This window comes from Panicum hallii, chromosome 5 (assembly GCF_002211085.1).
Source record: "Panicum hallii strain FIL2 chromosome 5, PHallii_v3.1, whole genome shotgun sequence".
NCBI classification, from domain to species: domain Eukaryota; kingdom Viridiplantae; phylum Streptophyta; class Magnoliopsida; order Poales; family Poaceae; genus Panicum; species Panicum hallii.
The window spans coordinates 53180752-53202263 of NC_038046.1; the positions used below are offsets into that span (position 1 = coordinate 53180752).

Genomic DNA, 21512 nt, shown 5'->3' on the forward strand with positions numbered 1-21512 from the left:
ACACACACAACATGTACGAGAACTGTACTTAAAATTATTATAGTATAATTGAATTGTCCACCTCTTCCCATCAGCTTAAGCTTTTAGGCTGAATTGGTTGGTGCGTGCAACTTAATATGGTATTAGGACCAAAGGTCTCGAGTTCGAATTCTGGCTGCCACGATTAAATAAAATAATTGCAGTAGTGCTGGAGTATAAATGAATTGCCCACCTCGCGTGTGATGCGGCCAAGCACAGTTGGACAGCTCATATATAATGTGTGCCCTTGTATGCCTATATATTGCTCATCACTAGCAGCTAGCTAGCTCGGTCACTTGTTCTTCTCCCATCTTCTTCTCCAGCCATCTCTGTTGCAGCCCATGTGTTTTACCATATATATGTACGTACATACGTGTAAGCATCTAGCTACTCCTTGAAGCTCACGTGTTTCATATATACTGTGATACTGCTGCGCTTTTTTTTTTTGGACGAACGATACTGCTGCACTTTGAAGCTGCTGCTTGCGTTTATATATATAGTGGCACGCTCCTTCAATTTGCTTGGATTTTCAGATCTCTGCGGCGGTGCCCGTTCCCCAGATCTGGAGAGGGGATGGATGTTAATAGGAGCAGCAGTAGCAGTACGGCAGCGGAAGGGAGGAGAAGCAGCGCGAGCAACAGCAGCGGCGGCGGCGCATCGGCCGCGGGGTTGGAGAGGAAGGAGATCGAGAGGAAGAGGCGGCAGCACATGAAGAGCCTCTGCGTCAAGCTCGCCTCCCTTATCCCCGAAGAATACTACTCCTCCAAGGTACTCAACTCGTCCTAGAGGTAGCATCGTATCAACTCATTGCTTGTTTGCTAACTGCTACTAGTATTAGTACCAATTGATGTGAGTCTTCTTAAATGAAGCACTATTTCTCCTGAGTCCTCAGTGCTGTGCATGCCCGGATATACAGGGGCGGATCTAAGGGGGTTGGGCTCGAGCCTCCCAACCTCCCCAAGATTAATGGATACTCTCTAAATTTTATATTTATTTATTAATAAGAAAGAATGAAGAAGAAAGGGAGTTCTCTTCAACTTTTGAAGAAAGAATGAAGAAGAATGGGAGGAGCAAGGGGAGGAAGAAGAAGGGAAGGGAGATAGCCCTCTCTTCACTCTCTGGCTGAATTTGCCACTGAATATATAGATCTTTCAGTTTTGAGGCCAAGTGACGAGATTTTATTTGAGTAACTCTGCCAATGCTAAATGATACGGTGGCATGGTTCTTTGTTCAATTGGGCTAACTAGCTAGTCATCACTCTTCTCACATGAAATACTATTGATGAAAGCTGTTGGCTCCTACATGGAAATCTGGTACTCTTTTTTGGTAAATGTTGCTTTCTCAACAGCACTTTAGACTTTGGGATCCTTAGAATTCTTTTGGCATATTGGGGACTTTATTTTGTAGCACTGTTGTTTTATTTATTCTCTATGGTGCGAACATCTGGGGTGAAGGATGTGCAAATTATTGTTGGGGTAAAAAACGGCCTGAGTGTGTATATGTATGTGTATATAGGATACGATGACCCAGCAGGATAGCCTGGACGAAGCGGCTACGTATATTAAGAAGCTCAAGGAAAGGGTGGACGAGCTGCAGCAGAAGAGGAGCTCTGCACAGCTTTTGGCCGGCATGAGAGGAGGAGGTGGTGGAGCCTCGACGTCTGCAACCACGACGACGAGCAGCGGCGTGGGTTCTGAAGAAGCCGACGAGGAGGCCATGGCGGCGCCGCCGGTGGTGGAGGTTCGGCACCACCACGACGGGTCGAGCCTGGACGTGGTGCTCGTCAGCAGCGTGGCGCGGCCGTTCAAGCTGCACGAGGTGGTCACCGTGCTGGAGGAAGAAGGCGCCGAGATCATCAACGCCAACTTCTCCGTCGTCGGCCGCAAAATCTTCTACACCATCCACTCCCGGGTATACAGGCCTTTTTCCATACATTTTCCCCTTAATTTGTTACACATCACATACGTTAGCATCATGCTCTAACCGATACGGTTATCAATTAGTTAACTAGAGATTTGTTACTCTTAATACTGTAATATGCATGCGCATACATCTTGTTACACACACACGCATACATGTACACAAGCATCAGAGTGTGTGTGTGTGTGACCCAGGTGAGCTTTTCTGGTGCCTTGTTCGGTTAGCCTTAAGGGGGGGAAAAAGCTTTATTACTACCTATAAATGAAGATATTCGGGAATAGTATGTACTGGAAAACTTGCAGCGTTTGTATGTAGTCCTATTCTTCCACAGGTTTCGATCTATTAAATAATTATTTGCATAGTGCGTTGCTACTACTTTATTTCACGAACTCTTACGATAAGAGTGTGTGGTGCTGATAAGTAGTACGTCCTCGCTCCGTTCTTAAATATGTTTAAGTTTAGGAGTAAATTAATTTATTTTGAACTACTAGCTTGTCCTAAAAACGTCATACATTTTGAAATGGAGAGAGTATTATTGTAGATTATTATGGACATTTTTTAGTTTAATTGATCTTCACTAAATCAGTGGTCTAACTGCAGCGCAATTGCATTGCATCCCTCTTGACCGCAGGCCTTTAGCTCAAGAATCGGCATAGAGGTTTCGAGGGTTTCTGAAAGACTAAGAGCATTGGTATGATACTACTAAGTCGATATGTATATACATATACTTAACAAGCGGTATAATAATCAAGACATCAAATTTCGATGAATGGGATGATGTTAAGGAAATCATGTGTACTGCGGGCAGCTCTATTGGTTACATATCCTGTTTCCGGTTTCGTTTCCCAACACGTTGTACGACGAAAACTAAATTTCCGTAGGGCTAGCTGTTCTTCACAACAATTTTCTAGCTTGTATAGTATATTATAATTTCATTTTGGAAGAATGCCATTTTACGTGGCTGAGAAATGTACTCACACATGTCACATCCTCTAGACAAGGTCACATCACAACGAAAAAACATTCTAAGTTTTTATGTGGCAGGAAAGAACTCTGCAAGGTTTTTCCTTTGTTCTAGCCAATAATTTCTATTTTATATTGTTTCCAAAAGAGTGTATGTTTTATTTTTCTGTCCAAAGGTGAATAGGGTTGCAAAAGGAAAAAGGGGTTATCCAACATTCAGCTTTAAAACTTCAACCTAATCCTCTGAATTCCATCCCTGGACGTGGTGGCCTAGTAAAAGATAACTACAACAGAAAAGGAATTTCATGAGGGGCATTCCACTTTCATGAGGAATGAATGATCGCAATGAAATTTTTTATTTTCATGAAGGTGATCCAAAAACTCACACCAAAATTTTATTCTCGTGAAGGTATTCTATTGACCATCATGAAAAGTTTTTTTTTTCATGTAGGGTGAATGGTTTTAGGTTGCACATCATTGCAGAGGATCAATGAAGAGCTAGGGAATTGATAAGCAGCACATTCATCCATGTCACACTTAAAGCCTGCTAGTGAGATTGCACTCGTGGAGAAGTACACGTCACCGCTACTTTTCTTCATAAAGCTAGCACGTCGTCCATTATTTCACCCGGCCTGGAAGCCATGTAGGCACGGGCACTAGTGATGTGTATGCATGCACCATGTGATCAATGGACCAAAGCATGTCTTTACTAAATTAATTTCATAGAAAAAGAAAAGGAAATATTCCACGCATCCATGCACAAATCAAGCAGTAGCCGCCACCTTTCCATGACCTATATTTCTAACTGCCTAACTGCCCATGCTTTCCTAGAAAGGTGCATAGGTGAACCTACACTTAGCGTTTTGGTTGTGATGTATGCATGGTTTCTATGATAGAAAACAACGCTATACATCGTCTGACAGCTAGATAGATTAGTTGTCTTCATACATAACAATATTGGCCATATACACCACATACTGACAACACAATGCACGGGCATTCTCTTTACACCTAATAATCTGCTTGAGTGAAGAACACGACGCTCTGCAATGATCAATGATCGCCAACCCGATCATGATGACTCGTAATTGTCCGTGTCCCAGATGGATTCTAGCTGAGTAATGCGAACCCCATTCTGGCTTGCATGCTTTGCATCAAGAAGGCCTTGCAAAAGTTGGAACAATTGCTTACACGCATGCATCTCGATACAGGACAGCTCCCCGTAGCCATGCAATACCACTCTGCATGCATGCATATGCGGATGATGGTTAGGGGTATCATGCATGGTGACATATCATCAAGTGGATTACAAAATGATGTAGGAAAATCTAAGGAGATAATAGTAGGCATGTAGGCAGAGGTCTTTGAAATGTCAGTTGCCAGGGCACCCATCACCAACAGTTGTTGCACTATCTGGAAATGTAATCGACTTCCCATAATTAACACTACTTCACCTTGCATGCTTCTGATTAACACTACTTCACCTATCGACCGATTGGAAGATACATGCAAAGAACAACGACTTCATGAGACCACAAAACCTAGGGATGCTGACCTGCCGCAAGCTGTCATTATTACCTCCCCCAGATCTTGATGGCCCACCACCCAAGGGCCCATGTATCGTAGATCCACAACATCTCACTGTGGAGCACCCAAGATGGCCCACGGTAGCATGCCAGCACCTTCAACCTGTCTTAGCGGAGATAGAGAGCCTTGTAACAAGGTAGAAATGGATCTGGTGCAAGGGCTTCCATCTCTTTGTAGGTTGGAGCGCCCTTGCACAGAACCCAACCCTAGTGGCTAGTAACGAGGTCATTGTCCATGTCGCCGCCTACCACAATGATGACCACAACCATTGTGTCATCTACCAGTTGTGTATAAGTTGTGCATCAATCACACACAAAATCAACTAGCCAATTTGGATATGGTAGAGGTGTGAGTTAGGGATGGAGGATAATGAGATGTGAAGGACTTTGTTGCCGCTTTTCTCATAGCTATCTGGGCTTCTCACTATTAGGTCACGTGGCAACGAGGAACGCAAGGAAAGAGCTCCAAGCATTGGGCACCAATTCCAAGTAAATATTATGAACAAACTCATTATTAAAAAACATATTTAATTCACATGTGACAATACATCACAAACTTTATGGTCATGACTTTTTACATCCTTCAACATATAACCTAGCTAGTCTTGGAAATATAGAAACACATACATACACACATGCACGAATTATTAAGAACAAACAAATATGTACACACATGCAATGATAGGGGGTTTATACTAGTACGATCCCTCTTCACCTCTTTAATACTTCCAGATGCCATCCATGTCAATGATGGGCACATAATCTGGGGGCAGCGGACACCATCTGTGATATTTCGGTGATATTGGTTTGGTCACGATGCATGATTGTGTCCTTTGAATTGCAGTTGTAATCCAGCATCTGAAAGCTCTCTGGTTGTGTGCCTCGTGTGATTCTCCTCCGGATGTATGCATCACCAATGCAATGTCGTCCGTCGCCAGTGATCTGCATGAATGTAGATCTATATTATGCGTCTTGCAGCTAGCCATTTGTCAAGATATGTGTAAATCAATGGGTTTTGTGGCCGCTACAAGGCCTTTGTGATGGAAAAGTAGATATGCTGGCGTGGATTTCATGTTGCTATTACATGGGTTTGTGGGCATGCATCTGGGACAAGGCCAACGTCGAGTCATCATGATGTGGTTTGTAATCATCGCAGAGTGTCGTGTTCTTCACTTGAACGGTTTGGTTGTAAAGAGAATGTGTGCACCATGTTGTTCTTTGTGGTTTACGGTGTGTATGAGCTATTCATCATCGTGTATGTAGACACTTGAGGTATCTGTTTATTGGGTCATGTTTATGACCACACAGAAACTTTGCATATATCACAGCATGTGTATATCTATACAAAAATTTTCCAGGTCACCTACACTCTAGCCCTGAAAACCGTGGGCTACCACTTGATTTTGCTTTTCTGTTCTTACTTTTGTTACTTAATTTAATAAAGGTGTGCAGCAATCCATGGGTTCACATTGTGCATGTTTATTCTCTGCTAGCTTTAATAAGAAAAGTACCTACTTTGTGTACTTGTACTTGGGTTTAATCTCATACAAGAGCCTCAAGGTATGCAATACATGAATGTTCATGCTTAACAATTGCTTAGCTTTTGTCTAAACCTTTATTATGATTTCATCATGGTCCAACCTAAAACCACAACCTAGTATCCATCACCACAAACTAATGTTGCCATAATTTTCAAGCTTGCATCTGCTGGGGAATATAACTAACATTGCCCTTTTTATAGAATGTGTATCATGGGGTGTAATCCATTTCAGTGTAAATAATAGAAAAGTGTAATCACCACAAACTAATGTTGCCATAATTTTCAAGCTTGCATCTGCTGGGGAATATAACTAACACTGCCCTTTTTATAGAATGTGTATCATGGGGTGTAATCCATTTCAGTGTAAATAATAGAAAAGTGATACCAGTTGGCATTGGATGGGATTCTTCAATCCTCATTTTCAAGGTTGTCAATACTTTCCTTTTTCTTCACAAGGGCTCTACGGATAGCTAGGATCAGAGCACAGGTAAGTCCATCAGTGCATGGGAGTGTCTATTTTGGAACACATTATTCTAGCTCCGACACGCCATACTGGCCTCACTCGGTTCTACCAAGGTTAGAGTGTTGTTTTTTATGTTGTGTTTTTCCTTTGAGTACTTGGTACAACAACGTGTGAGAAATTGTGTAAAGAAGTGGAAGCAAGAAAGACATGGCTTCTAGAGTGAATTGTCATCGTACTTCCCCCATTCTTCCAAAATTTCACATGGATCTTGTAACCCCAACCTATGGTCGTTGTTCACAAAGGCAGCTTGTGAGTTACGAAATAAAGGATATTTAACCAGTCCCGTCAAAGAGAAATTAATGAAAAGGGTTAGTTTGGGTGTTTAGGGAGGGATTAGTGCTGAGGAGAGGATGGCTAGAGCCAAGAGACCAGCGAGCAGGAAAGCAGGAGGCAAAGCGCAAGATGAGGCGTTTTTAGCATGGGTGGTGGAGAACAACCAAAAACAGCTTAATCAGGACGCTCTGCAAAAATCAAGAAATTGTAGATCGCAATGGCACCATAGGCAACGCGTGCGAGGAGTCACATGGTGATGGACATACTTTCAGTGTACGAGAACCGACCTACGGGTAAAAAAGGAAAGGGAAAAAACTAATATGTGAGGCTAGATATCTGTTGCTAGATTTAATAGCCTCAAGTTTGTTGAATTTCTAACCATTGGATCAACATTACACGCTCCGGATCAATCTTAGCTTTTCTATGTAATCCTAGCCTCACCCTTCTTTTTTCACCTAGCCTGCCTCTCCTTCGTGCGAGCCACTCGTTGTTGCTGTTATCTGTTGCGCCGGCGCTACTTGACAGCGAGTTCATCCACCGCCGGCGCTACTTGACAGCGAGTTCATCAACCGCTGGCACTCCCACCTTCTGCCCTCCTCCTCCTGATGCTGCTTGTGCTCCTTTTTCCATTCCCAGCCATGGATCCATGCTCCGCCGACACCTCCATCACATCAGCCGACTATGGTTGCGCCACCACTACCAGAGCTGCCACCCTCTACCATAGCTGGCGCTAAACACGTCGAAAAGAACGCCCCTACATCCATCCTTGCCCAACCGTTGTCCACCGCTACCAACAAGACGGATGGTGCCCGCACCGCTCACCTCCACCGTCGGGCCCTAACCTCCCTAACAATCCCTCGCTCTACATTGGGAGGCCAATAGAATCCAGAAACCCCGGACACCAACCCAAAACCCGAACTCACCGGAGTTAATGGAGGTCATTGGACATTGAGAAGAAGAGCCAAGCACGCCAAAGAAGAATGGAGCTCGCTGGAGAAAGAGAAGCAAAATGTTATAGATCTCTACAGAAAAATCAATCGACTGATGAATAGCTTATTAATTCAATTAATATTGTCATATTGTGAATTGTGCCTACACATAGCCCACACACACGTAATTATTTTTGGTATATCAATGCACCATAATGAGCCTCGTGTTGGGTTTCTCGCGCGTCAAAAATCTATTTTTTAATAAAAGAAATAAGTCTACATAACCTCCTAGAGTATTGGGACTTGTCTACCTAGTCCCGTGAACGTACTATAAAACCGTATATTGAATACCAAACTATTTAAAACCATCTAAATAACTTCCTAGGCAGTTTTGAAGGGTGGTTCTATTGCCGTGGCATGATGCTAACATGGCAGTGACTCAATGAATAACATATGGGTCATCCTCATCAGACAAAGAGAGGTCAAAATTGACATCTTGTTCTTAGATGCGCAAAAGGAGGGTCTTCATCTTATGAGACAATATCCGTGCTGCCTTGGAGGTAGCATATTGTTTAACCTATCTAGGCATTTTGGTTATCTGTGATGAAAGACATAAAAGGATGTAGGGGCTAGAGATACTGAAAGGGTGAACATGTCACGTACACAAATTTATCCATGTCAGCACGGCGCATCAACAAAATCGCTATGTAAAACGATCTAGGAGTTAGTTACTTAAACGGTTTTGAGTGTTCAATATTCGATTTACTATTTCAGAGTAAACGGACCTCGATCCTTTAAGGATTTTATAGACTTATTCCATTAAGATGAGTAATAAGCCCACACAAAAATATGATGGGAAAAAGGAGCGGTCAAAAGGTATTCCTACTATACTTTTTTATTGGAAAAAGATATGAAATGCATACGCTTGCAGATGAAGCAATATAGCAGAAGAAAGTGCTCATATAATGGAACAGGCAGATATCACAGGATGTAATCGTGCGGAATGCTGGGCCTATCGGCGGAGCGCATCACGGTCTGTGGGCCGAGAGAAGCTAAGCCCCAAGGAATCTTTTGTATATTTGTCATCATCAGTTGTTATTACTGGCTGGCTAGTCACCATCGATTGCTCTCCACGACCTACCGCATGTCCGCATCTCTGTGTTTATGCATAGTAGCGTATGGTTCTTGCTGCTGCCATAGCGATTCGTTCCATGTTTGAAATCGGACACTTGCACGGAGCATGGATGCATGGGGAGGCTACTTTCGCCAGAGACAAATAAGTCCGTCCTCACGAAAAAGTCTGCCCGAGATCGAAGATGATAAAGCTCATAAAAGATATGGGTGCAGGGTCATCACGTGAGATCTTCAGACCTGTCCCTGCATATGTACATGCATTATGTCGGGCTATGCTGCTGTATCATCACCGGCTGCCACATATAGTAGCATGCATGATTTACACGTACCTCCAACCAGACCAGGAGGTGTACAAAGTGACAAAGACGAGCCATAGCGCTGCTTATTACTTGACAAAAAAAAATGCTACGTGACAATGGATCTTATTTTCATGGCGACCCTGTTCGGACGGCCTCCTTTAATTTGATTTTGCCCTGTAGAGAATGTGACTTCTGGAACAGTAACAGTCTTCTCTCTTCCGTGTGTGTAATTAACTTTGGGTTTCGATGTACTTCCTCTCTGTTTTTTAAATACATGACATTAAGGATAAGGTAATTAGTTATTTTTAGATGAACTATATATGTTGTTCTAGACATCATATGTCTAAAAACTAAAAGCCGAGAAATAAACAAATAAAACATGGGAGGAGCTCTCCCCACATGGAAAGTTTGCATTATTGAGATCAGGCAATAAAACATGCATGCCCGTCAGATGAGAGAGAGAGCTTTTACAGCACGGGTGGTTTTATTAAGGGGTGAAACATTTTTAGTTTTAGTAGTCGTTAGCATTTCTCAGGTGGCCTACAGTCTTTTAAGTATACCTCTTTAGTCTTTTAAGCTACTCGCGGACTGTTTGCCATTTTAGAATAAAACTTGTTGGGAAAGATTTCTACTCTTATAATGGTCCATCTTTCCATCACGTCGTCCTCGTCCTTCTTTTATTTTTGTGAACGCGGCTGTACGTAGGAGTGTAACATTATTGCTCATCTGGGGGTAATGCGAGTCCCTGGGCTGTTCCTGCTGGTCCCCAACCCTAAGAACACGACCAGTAAGGATAAGCCACGCACATTACATTGTCTGCTACTGGTATATGGAGAAATGAAAAAAAAAATACGACTTGTGGCCTGCTGGACCGCAAAATAGCTACTCAGATCGATCACTCACACACTGCGTGGCCCTTGCAGCCGGTGGATAACGTTCGTTTGCGAGAGACCCTGCAGACCTGACTGCACCCCAAGCGTGCATGTGCAATTAATGTTTGCATCTGTGACCTGAATCTTGTTTGAGAGAGACATAGACCTAAAAAAATGCATACATAGAAGTCGCGAGCGAAGCCGAACCACGGCAGAAAATATTAAATTTATTCTTTTAGTTATGTTTAGAGATGGTAAAAGATTTTAAAATTTAACTTAGATGATCTAAGAGCCGGGCTCTAAAAGAACTAGACTCTAATATTATACAATATTGAACTAAAAGTTAGACTATGAAGAGACCGCTAGATCTATAATCCGTTACCGTGTGACTGTTCCTCTTGCGCTCCGATCCTCTCCAGCTTCACATGCATGATAGCCGGGGTTCCCGATACTCCAATTTCATGCGGGTCGCATAGGCCCGTTCATCTTTAATTGTGTTGTTTTTGAGAAAATTTTCTATCTTGAGAATTCAAACTTGTCAGGCAAGAAGGCATCTTTACAGTTACACTATTGAGGGTTCCATCAAGTATGATTACGTACGATACGCACCAGGGATTTGACCGTCCTCATGAGTGTCTCATCATGGCACAGATTCGAACTAACCATAGTCACTAGTATTTTTCTGTGTCGAAGAAAAGGTCGGCTGCAGACACAGACGACGTATACACAGCAATCACTCTACAGAATATATCTATGTATCGCCTTCCTACTTGTCTCCTTGGAAGTTTTGATGTGGCCTCTCCCCGGGGAAAGAGGAGCGCGCCCGGTAACCAGCTAGAAAGATCTCTCTATCTCTCTCGAGATATTTTCTGCCCGCCGGCCGCATCCTAGCTAGCTGCCGCACCTCGCTCGCTGCACTGACAGGCGGCAGCAGCTCGCTTTGTTGCGCGTGCGTCCGGTGCGTGCGTGGGGTGTCGAGTGGACTCCAGATCGACTGCGACACACAGAACAGAACGACCGAGCGAGATCGATCGAGGCACACATGGGGTATGGCGACCGATAGATGAGCCTCACGCGCGCCGCCGCGGCAGCGACCACGCACGCAGGCAATTCCATCAGCTGCGTGCGCGTACGCAGGAGCTTCATCATCTTTGCCACGGCTGATGGCCGGGGTTGTACGTCACGCCGGCTTGCGTCACCGGCGCTACGCAAGCCGCGGGCGCCGTGCGTGTCAAGTGATGACGCGCGGGCCAATACAAGGGCACGTTTGGTTTCTAGTCACTAAATTTCAGTCCCGTCACAACGAGTATTTGGATAGCAATTAGAAGTATTAAATATAGTCTAATTATAAAATTTATTGTATAAATAAAGGTTAATTCGCGAAATAAATCCATTAAGCCTAATTAGTTCATGATTTGATAAAATATATGCTAATGATGTATTAATTAGGCTTAATAGATTCATCTCGTGAATTAGTCTTTGTTTATGCAATTGGTTTTACAGTTAGCTTATATTTAGTCTTTCTAATTGGCATCCAAATGTTCAATGTGACGCGGACTAAAAATTAGTTGCTGGATTCAAACACCCTCTAATTGTCGGTGTACATACCGTAGACAGACGCTGCGGCTAGCTAGCTAGATCTGCTCTATCAAAATATCCCAAGGATGCAAATAAACATGTTGTCCCTACCTAAAGGCCTCTCATTATCCTATGTGAAAAGATGATTGAGCGAGTATTGCACAACAACTCCTGTGGAAACAACTCCTGTGGAAACGTCGTTTCCACACACACATGAGAGGTTAAACAGTCTATGGAGGCGTACTTGTGCGAACTGTCTCTGAAAGTGGTTCCATTTTCTCTGAAAACTGAGTTTCGTCCCAAATTGCAATTGTTTAGGGTTTTTAGATACATAACTTTTGCTATGTATCTATATATAGTATACATCTAGATGCATAGCAAAATATATGTATCAAAAAAGTTAAAATAAGTTGTAATTTGGGACAGAGGTAGTAGGTAATAAGTAGGGTTTGTGCGAGGTGAGAGATCATAGGTTTGAGTCGGGCATGTTGCGTACAGAAAAGACATATGACTTACAACTTGCGATGTCGCAAACACAAAGGACATTGTTAAACGGATGTCAGGATCCTTCTTCCATTTTTTTTTTGCCTATGAGTACCTTATGCAGTGCACTTAAGGAATCACCTATGGCAACATTTCTCCTATTAGCGGTCTCTTTTGCACCTGTACAAACCATGCATCATTTCTACAGGCTGGTGTGGCTAAAGATCTTACTAGCACAGAATAGGTATTTTATCCACCCTTTTTAGTTCCGGTCGGAGTTGGATCCGGAACTAATGAAAGCATTAGTTCCGGAGTTCCGGACCTAACAGCTAGGGGGGCGGGAGGACCTTTAGCCCCGGTGGTGTGTTACCATCGGGACTAAAGAGTGATTTTTTAGTTCTGGTTGGAGGTTCCAACCGGGACTAAAGGGTTCTTCAGGGATCAGTTTGAAATGAAAGCATCTCATCTATAATTATATGTGTTGTGTAGGTGGGGTGGTAGGAAAACTATACACGAGGTAGGAGGTTTTAAGTTCGATTCCTGCTGGTGTATACTAGTTTTGAAGAGTTTTCTTTTAGTCCCAATACCGCTTACCAAATACGAGTGGTTAGTTGTACTTGTCAATTATTTTTTAGACGTTACAGATCTTTTAGTCCCAATTTCTACAACCGGGGGCTTTAGTCATTTTGTAGTAGTGAATGATAATAATAATAAGAGTCGAAAAGCATGTGACATATCGGGTGGATGAGAACCCGAGGGCTGAGATTTGGCCCATATTCACTGAAGTATAAGCCTCCTCGGGCACATCATGTTTTCCCGACATGAGAGTACTAGTTTTGAAGAGTTTTCTCTAAAATATATATACCTTATAGTTATAGTTAGCTTGTTAATTAGGTTACGGCGGGGTGTACATAATCCTCTCATCGAAGGGAAGTATAACCCAGATGGTTAATTATTAGACGATTTCTAAAGTAGGCAACTAGGGTTCGAACCCTCGTAGTGCCATAGTCGTCATTAGAACTTCAAGGATAAAAATTAGCCAAACATATCAAAAGAGAAAATCTAGTTCCTAGCACCATGCGACGCACGGGCTGTTCTAGCCTCTAGCCCCTACTACGCATGCATAATTCTCTCAATATATCTACAGTAGTACCCCATCCATAGACAAGGCTGGAGGATGAAGTGCGGCACACACATACATTTTCTTAATATATTATTCTATGGCTGATAGGCGCAGCTGCTCTCTGTAGGCTGGCTATATATCTGGCTCCTACTTAAGTCCTTATCCGTTCGCACCACCATGAGTTGAGCTAGCTAGCTTATTAGCTCGGCCACTTGTTCTTCCTCGTCCTCCATTTTTTTTTTGGCAGCTGTGTCTACGTCCATATGTGTCCCCATATGTTCATACATGTATGTCACAACTCATGTTCTATATATGCCTGCAGCCTGCTTCGTTCTGAACAATTGACCTGCCTCTGCATGCATTTAATTTGCTGGCCTTCAATTTTGAGACCAGCAAGTGGCCACTTTCGCCTCTTCTTAGTTTTCATCTCAGTGGTGCCCTGGCACGGATCTAGAGTAAGAAGAGAGAGCCGAGGCTGAGAGGGTTTGGGAGGGATCGATGGAGATGGGTGCGAAGAAGAAGAGCAGGAGCAGCGATACTGCAACGGCAGGTAAGAGAAGCAGCACGAGCAACAACAGCAGCGGCGGCGGCGCAACGACGCCGGCGGTGGAGAGGAAGGAGATCGAGAGGAAGAGGCGGCAGCAGATGAAGAGCCTCTGCGTCAAGCTCGCCTCCCTCATCCCCAAAGAAGAATACTCCAGGGTGAGTGTGGTGGCCACTATCACTGACGACTAATATAATGGCTTCTGACGACGCAGGATTTTCTGTTGATCAGTTTTACTATTCATATTTAGGTGTAACTGTATATAAATTAGCTCGTTTTTGAGTAATTGGTCAATGCTAAGTTCCAAGCGGTTGTTACTAGAATTGTTGTTTGTTGAGCTTGTTGAGAGACCTACTTCTGACTCTAGTTCCACATCAGTCCTTCTCTCGCCACATGAAATATTATTATTGGAAGCTGTTCTTGCAACCGACAAATTTGTTTTCTAGACATGCATGTCGTGTAGCACTCTATTTTTCTTTCTATTGTGTTATTGTGTTGTGCTTTTGGTCCGCAAAAAAATTATATAAAATACGTTTCAATTCAGAAGATTGAGACAACCTGCAGATCGATAGCGCCTATTAATTGTGTGCATGTATGATAAGTACAGGACGCTATGACCCAGCTGGGTAGCTTGGACGAAGCGGCGGCGTACATCAAGAAGCTCAAGGAAAGGGTGGACGAGCTGCAGCAGAAGAGGAGCTCTGCGCAGCTCATGGCCGCTGCCACGAGCGGAGGAGTAGGAGGTAGCGCCGCCTCGACATCGGCGGCGAGCGGCAGCGCGAGGTCGGAAGGAGCCGCCGCCGAGGAGGCCGCGGAGGCACCGTTGGTGGAGGTTGTCCACCACCAAGACGACTCGAGCCTGGACGTTGTGCTTATCAGCAGCGTGGAGCGGCCGTTCAAGCTGCACGAGGTGGTCACCGTGCTGGAGGAAGAAGGCGCCGAGATCATCAACGCTAATCTCTCCGTCACCGGCCGCAAAATCTTTCACACCATCCACTGCCGGGTACGCGATAATCCTTCTACTAATCTTTTTGTATATTCAATTCATGCTGCTTCAATTCGGTATCGCGCTAATCTTAAAGCAACAGCGAGATCTCTCGAACATTGCAGATACACCCATATGTTATTAGTTTCCAGCGTAGAAATTAATCAACTTTCAGGAACAGTTAGTGGTGGACGCTTCCAGTTCCAGTGTCCAACAGTGCCTGCGTGCTGGAAAGCATATTAATAAAATAATACGTGTCAATATAATATCATATCAAAATGTATTAATAAAATAATAATGTTTTTTCCTAATAAAAAATACGAATGAGCAATAATACAGCGAGCATGCATAAGAGTAGGGGTGCAGAAGGTTCACATAAACATCAGGCTTCGCACGGACATTTTCTCTCTCCGTGTAGAGGACGACGAAAAGGAGAGATTTGGAAAAGAAACACATGAGATAGACCCGTCAATTATATGTGCACGATTCATTGTCCTTGTCATTTCTGACGGAATATTTTGAGGTGACAGCGATTCTTCCAGAAGGATTGTTTCTGATATGTTCTCTCGTAGCGAAAATTTTTATCCACTCATCCGTCTTGCCATTTCCTGTCTCTACCAAAATTTACTCTACATATTTATACTATGGAGCACCTATAATTTGGTTACTTACAAAGCCCCTTTTTTTTCTCCCAAGAAAAGTTTCTTCACTAAAAACAAAAGTTGCACGTTGTTAGCCATCTGTAAATCAAAATAAATCCTGTTTACGTAAGCACATATATGATAAAAGAGTCCCTCACGTGTGGATAGATGTGTATGGATGATTTCTAGAAAAAATTCAGTTAAATACGGAGTACTCAATTAGTGTGGTGCTAACTGCTATTTTATTAGAGGCTTGCATGCCTGCTTTCTGATATACATATTGCACTTCCTTTGTGTAACTGCATGCAGGCCTTTAGCCCAAGAATCGGCATAGAGGTTTCAAGAGTTTCTGAAAGACTAAGAGCATTGGTATGATATGGTATACATATTGCAAAAGTGCAAAACCACCAGAGCTCTATTTATTACCCAAGATTTTTCCATGTCTATGGCCCAACACAATGTTCAAGTGAATATGTGTAGTTATACCATGCAAATTTTTCAAAAGTTTGTTGTTTGTTTTTGCCTGAAGAAAAAATGCAAGCTTGATTGCTATAGTTTTTCCAAATATTACGATCACGAAAGGAAAAGGAAATATGTTTAAAAGGAAAGAGGAGAAAAACATATGCTTCAAATATATGCTTTTCATACTCTGTCCATTTCCTACTCTTCATTCGAGCTGAGTAAATTAGGGTCAGGTTAGGAAATGACATCGGAGTAAGTATTTAATCTTATTGAGTAAGAGTTCCATAAATCCTGCTTCCTTTTAGATCTCCGTGTGTACTGTATGCGCTTGACATCACTTGCTTGCTTAGCCACATACATGTTTCACCTTCTCATGCATGATCTAGACGGCAACATATAGCAGCTATTGTCTCTGTCAAAAAAAAATGCAACTAGCTCACTAAAAAGTCAAACGGTTTTAAATTTGATCAAATTTGTAAATAATTACTAAATAGATTGTATAATTAATCTAATGGTACTTATTTTGTAATATAAATATTAGTACTATTTTGTACAAAATTTAGTTAAATTTAAAATTATTTGCTTTTTTAGGAAACGAAGGGAGTAGGCGTGTGTGATATGTCTTATCCAACCGATCGATCGCACGCACACAGTGCGACTGTGCAAGGCCGGGATTCTTCAGGTACACGGTCCATGGTGTGGGTGTGCATGCGCTGCTGACTGGCTGACAGCTAGCGCACTCCAGCTATGATTAATGCGAGACACGAGACGGTGACGGTACTGTAGCCGTCAGCGGGCGATACGATTCATGGCGCCCCACCTTCTGTCGGATCATCGATCAGACCACCGCCGCCGCACAACACAACCGGCTAGTACTGTACCACGTGCGCATGCTCTTCCACTCCTCGCGGATCCTTCTCGATTCGCCGCTTCGGAGTAGCCTACCGTATGGTTTTCAGTAAAACAAATTCGAGACTAAGCTAACTACATGTTTACACGGATGAATTGAAGATGTATTTGTTTATTCTATTTTTCAAAAGAAAATATTGTGCTGGTGAGTACAAAGCTGTGAACGTGCTTGATGAATCGTGTTGGGCCCGGCCGTGCACTTTTCCTTTTCCCCTGTCGTCGTCGGTAGGATCCAGCGGCCAGCATGGTCCGTGTGGCCCGATCGTAGATAAGCTCCTCTGACGACGAATCCATCCACCAACCGGGAGTTACTCCACTTTTAAATTTGCTAATCACCATCGGCCTCTATCTGTCGGATCTTCACATTTAATTTTATTTACGGTAGCTTTTTAATACCTACATATATAATGCATCTTTACCCGATTCTAGTACTACAATAAACGACCGGTACAAGTGTACAACCTATCCGGCTGCTCTCGTACGTGCAACCTACAAAATTTCATATGCCTTGTGTCACTTTCATCGTGGCAACGTGTCATCGCGTCACGTTTTTCTCTGTCGCCAAGGAGAAATTTTTTTGGCTGACCAAGGGCCCATTTGCGCATAGCAACACAGATACAAAAGGAGGCGTGAATCGCCAGCAAAAGCATACGGATAAAATAATAGCCGCTTATATATTTTAAAATTTATGTCAAGTGCACGTTGTCAAACTGTTGATTCGTCCCACTGCATCCTAGCAACAATTAGTCAGTGTACGTACTTGTCCCCTTGCACCAAGCAGAGCTCAATAAGTCAACATACCAAAAAAAAAAAACTGCAGTGTGAAGTTAACTTTCTGAGAGATTTTCTTTAATCTATCTCTTTTATTATTAACACATTGTCAACGTGGCGAAACTTTTACATTGGTCAAGGAACAGATATTCACTGCACGTCTGACTTGCTGGTTAACGAGAACTGAATCTTACTAGGACGCGATTGGTTTCTTGCATGGGCTGAGTCTGCCCCGCGCCAGTGAGCTAGGACCTCCCTAGCCAGGCTAACAACGTGCAAAAGGGTGTTGTTTGGTTGTCTGCTCCCTGGCAGCGTGACCAAGAAGAGCAGCTGATTGGTCGGCTTGCCATGGCGCTAGCCCTGCATCACTACTCTTTGAACGCTGCTGGGATCTATGGACTAATTTTTACTCCGAATTACTTTGAATGTTTGGATGACAATTAAAGAGACTAAATATAAGATAACTATAAAACTAATTGCATGGAGACTAATTCACGATACAAATCTATTAAGCTTAACTAATCCATCATTAATATATATTACTGCACCACAGTATTGCCAAATTATGAACTAATTAGACTTAATGAATTCGTATCAAATTAGTCTCTATTTATGCAATTAATTTATAATTAATATATATTTAATATTTCTAATGGGTATCAAATATCCGATGTGACAAGTACCGAAATTCAACCGGGAATCCAAACGGCCCTTAGTCCCATGCAGCTCATGCGCACATAGGTGGTGATTGGTTCTCCTTCCTAGCTAGAGCCTGGCTAACAATTGTGCATGGCCAGTGCAAGCCAGTCTTGGGCAATGCAATAGCCCTTTGTTTGGTTGCCATAATATGTCTAAGCTTGCATTGGTTAAATGCTGTTTGGTTGGCTGGCTTGTTTGGGTACAGTCACCCTCTCTTTGGTAAGGTGAGTTTTAGCTTCATCAATGCCTGTCGCTCTCTCACCTGCCACATTAAGATATGATATATCGAGCTCGTTAGAATCCAATTCGAGCTCACCCACCATCATCCGATTCGAACTCGTTGACTTTCAAATCGAACTCACCATCATCCAATTCGAGTTCGCTGACTTCAATTCGAGCTCACCTATATCCAAATTGACTCCACAGCAAGCGCAGCTTCGCAGCCAGCAACTACACTAGCAAATCCAGCCAGAAGCTTCATTGGCCATTCTACGTCCGGGTCCTCCCCACCGCTGTCCTCCCCACTCCGGTCTGCCGTGCTGTGCGCTCCAGTTCAGGTGGCTGGCGGAGCGAGCGAGACCGCCCAACAAGCCTGAAGCACGGACACCGGAGACTTCTATGGCCCCGCCACAGGCAAGCACGCCAGGGGGCAGGGGCCTGCCGCCGCCATGCTCCTGAGCGTCTTGTTCGCTGCCTCGCCGCCGCCGCCGCCTCCTCTCCTCCCTCCCTCCCCTCCGTGGGCACGTCCTGGAAGCTCCGGGGCCCTGCATCGACCACTAGTAAGCGGACGAGCTCGAGCACAGCCCAAGCAAACTCCGACGAGGCTGAATCGAGCTCGACCACGCTCGAATCGGGTTCCCTCTCGTCGCCGTCAGCTCGTCACCTCGAGCTCCCTCATCCCGTCGAGCACCTGGGCAGCGGTGAGAGAGAGAGAAAAAGAGGAGGTGAGGAGATGGGAAAGTGACGGGAGGTGAGCAGAAAGCAGAGCCATGGCTAAGACAAACCTGCATTGCTGGAAACGAAAATGAGAGATTCGTTTCCAGCAAGCCTGGATAAGGGTCTCGCGCAGGAAACCAAACACGGCCGAGCTGCATTTTGGAAGCCTGGATAGGAGTAAAACAGCCTACCAATCACTACCATAGCAGCCTGGTCCGGTGGAAACGGAAATTTTTACCGTATCCACAGAGCCAGGCCGAGGAGATAATCTTGCACCACTTGGGACAGGCACAGCACAGAGACTGCTGGTTGCATGGTGCAGGCTTTGGCTCAGCTGAAACCAGCCAACCAATCAGCAGGTCCTAGAGAGCACACGCTCTACGCCTCCACCTGGCACCTATGCTATATTTACGAATTCATATATGGAAAATAAAGGCAACAAATACCTAACCTTATTTGCTATGTTCTTGTCCCGACTGTGTCAAAAGAATCGTCTCATCACTTTACTTTTTAGCGAGTAGTAAAAATGATATCTCTCATTTGCAGAATCGGAAAAGGCAGAGTGTGAATGCGGGAAGTAACGCGCATCTGAGCTTCGAATTCGACGGCCGTCCGTATAGGGATGAAAACGGATGAGAAGCGATGGAAAAACCCCTCAACCATTTCCGTTCCCGTATTTTATTATAGAAAACGGGAGCGGGAGCGGAAACGGGATATACAGGTTATGGAAACAGGCAGGAACCGGAAATTTATCGGAATGCATTATTGTTAAATCACCGTTCACCTCACATGAATATAACACTACACATATTTTTACGCAAGCTATTTTTAGAAAATATGTTTAAGATTTCATGTTTCCTATGATTAAACCGTGAAGCGGATCAATTGATGTTGAGAAATAAGAGAGGATATATGGTGTGCCTATTAATTTGTTTCCTGAATTTAATAAATACGGAACTAATATAGGATCATCCTGAATAAAAATGGGATCCCATCAATACGGATGGATACATCTCTTTCCGCTGGTCGTCTCATTTCCATATTTATCCGTAAATATAAAAATAGACAGATAAATATAGAAATATGGACAGGATTTTTCCCGTCCGTTTTCATCCTTACGTCCATATATGATTGATGCACGCTATTAACGTGGTATAGCTAGCACTAGCAATCACGACGCGGCACGCATGCATCCTTCCATCCGAAAGTCAAGAGCCAGCATGCATGCATCCACGTGTGGGCATACTATGCGCCGCGCCGAATCTCTCTCCCGTCCTTCTAGATGACAGACTTTTAACAAATTACCCACTGGAATGGCGATTTATAACTTTCCCTTTGAGTTTGTTTTTATAAATAACTTGCCCTTTGAGTTGGTGAGCGGACCCTATTTCTGTAAAAAATATTAAAACCAACAAATAATTTTGCTAAAATAAAAACATAGCAATTTTTTTTAGTGCAAAAACATAGCAAGCATCTGCTGGGCCCGCCTATCGGCCCATGCAACCTTAGGGCAGGCAAGGTTTTGCGGGCCGAGCGGCCCAGATTGTGCTGAGCAAATCCATCTGGGTGCTTACGTAGTCTTTTTCTTTTTCTGAAACGGGGTGCTTACATACGTAGTCTGTATTCTGTACTCCCCATGTTAACTTGTCAGTTGTTAGTTGTTACTGGCTAATAAGGCCCTAATCTAATCAGTCACCATAATTTTTAAATAGGAGCTGATCACCATCTACCTCATATTTATTACTACCTCCTTTTCCAGCACCTATCTATATTGCATCTTTACGACTTTACCTGATACTGTAGCAGCATATATATATATATATATATATATATATATATATATATCACCATCTTTACGACTTTACTACCTCAAGAATATATATATATATATATATATATATATATATATATATATATATATATATATATATATATATGTCGCCATTGCCCATTATTAACAGCACCTGCGGCTGCTCTTGTGCACCCTCCATTTCATATTACCATGTGGCCTTTTCACCACGTCATCAGATGGCATGATAATTGACCTTTATATTATCTATACATATAATGTACTAGAAAGATATACTTTACATGTGTAGGCTGGCCAGGTGTCCGTTTGCGTAACATAAGCAAAAGGAGGTGCCAACAGCCAGCAAAAGCGTGCGAATAAATTAACACGCCACGTATGTTTATGTCACGTGCACCTGCCGAGCCGGTGGCATGCATAGCGATAGTTGCATGGCATCCCACCTAAAACAATCAGTTTACTTGTCCCGTTGCACCACGCAATAATAGAAGAAGGGCTGCGGTCTGAACGGTCTCAG

At 43.4% G+C, this 21512-nt stretch overlaps 2 protein-coding genes across 8 annotated transcripts; both read left to right on the forward strand.

The window, feature by feature from the left end:
- The first annotated feature begins 236 nt into the window (after positions 1 to 236).
- Positions 237 to 5798, forward strand: LOC112894601 (transcription factor bHLH162-like). 7 transcript variants are annotated; one of them, XR_003229008.1, is made up of 6 exons: positions 237 to 393; positions 552 to 786; positions 1534 to 1929; positions 2570 to 2629; positions 3078 to 3270; positions 3353 to 4349. XR_003229008.1 is itself a non-coding variant. In XM_025962365.1 (5 exons), exons 1-5 carry the CDS (start codon positions 360 to 362, stop codon positions 5335 to 5337), a joined length of 717 nt encoding a protein of 238 aa, XP_025818150.1. In that variant the 5' UTR covers positions 237 to 359; the 3' UTR covers positions 5338 to 5798. The 7 variants fall into 7 exon arrangements, 4 of the variants coding, with proteins under 4 accessions (XP_025818150.1, XP_025818149.1, XP_025818152.1 ...); XR_003229007.1 differs by having other exon boundaries at positions 237 to 379; XR_003229009.1 differs by lacking the exon at positions 2570 to 2629 and having other exon boundaries at positions 237 to 379.
- Positions 5799 to 13422: 7624 nt separating this feature from the next.
- On the forward strand, positions 13423 to 16834 carry LOC112894827 (transcription factor bHLH162-like). The gene is made up of 5 exons (XM_025962647.1): positions 13423 to 13528; positions 13635 to 13943; positions 14393 to 14788; positions 15721 to 15780; positions 16465 to 16834. The coding sequence occupies exons 2-5, from the start codon at positions 13740 to 13742 to the stop codon at positions 16591 to 16593; spliced, it is 789 nt and encodes a 262-aa protein (XP_025818432.1). The 5' UTR covers positions 13423 to 13528; positions 13635 to 13739; the 3' UTR covers positions 16594 to 16834.
- Positions 16835 to 21512: the final 4678 nt, after the last annotated feature.

Bases quoted from the DNA above. Each gene is read 5' to 3' on its own strand.
- LOC112894601 (XM_025962364.1), top strand. From the start codon at position 360: ATGTGTTTTACCATATATAT. The intron at 787-1,533 runs GTACTCAACTCG...ATGTGTATATAG, and splicing joins AAGAATACTACTCCTCCAAG to GATACGATGACCCAGCAGGA. The intron at 1,930-2,569 runs GTATACAGGCCT...TCTTGACCGCAG, and splicing joins TCTACACCATCCACTCCCGG to GCCTTTAGCTCAAGAATCGG.
- LOC112894827 (XM_025962647.1), top strand. From the start codon at position 13,740: ATGGAGATGGGTGCGAAGAAGAAGAGCAGGAGCAGCGATACTGCAACG. The intron at 14,789-15,720 runs GTACGCGATAAT...AACTGCATGCAG, and splicing joins TTCACACCATCCACTGCCGG to GCCTTTAGCCCAAGAATCGG. The intron at 15,781-16,464 runs GTATGATATGGT...TTGCTTTTTTAG, and splicing joins CTGAAAGACTAAGAGCATTG to GAAACGAAGGGAGTAGGCGT.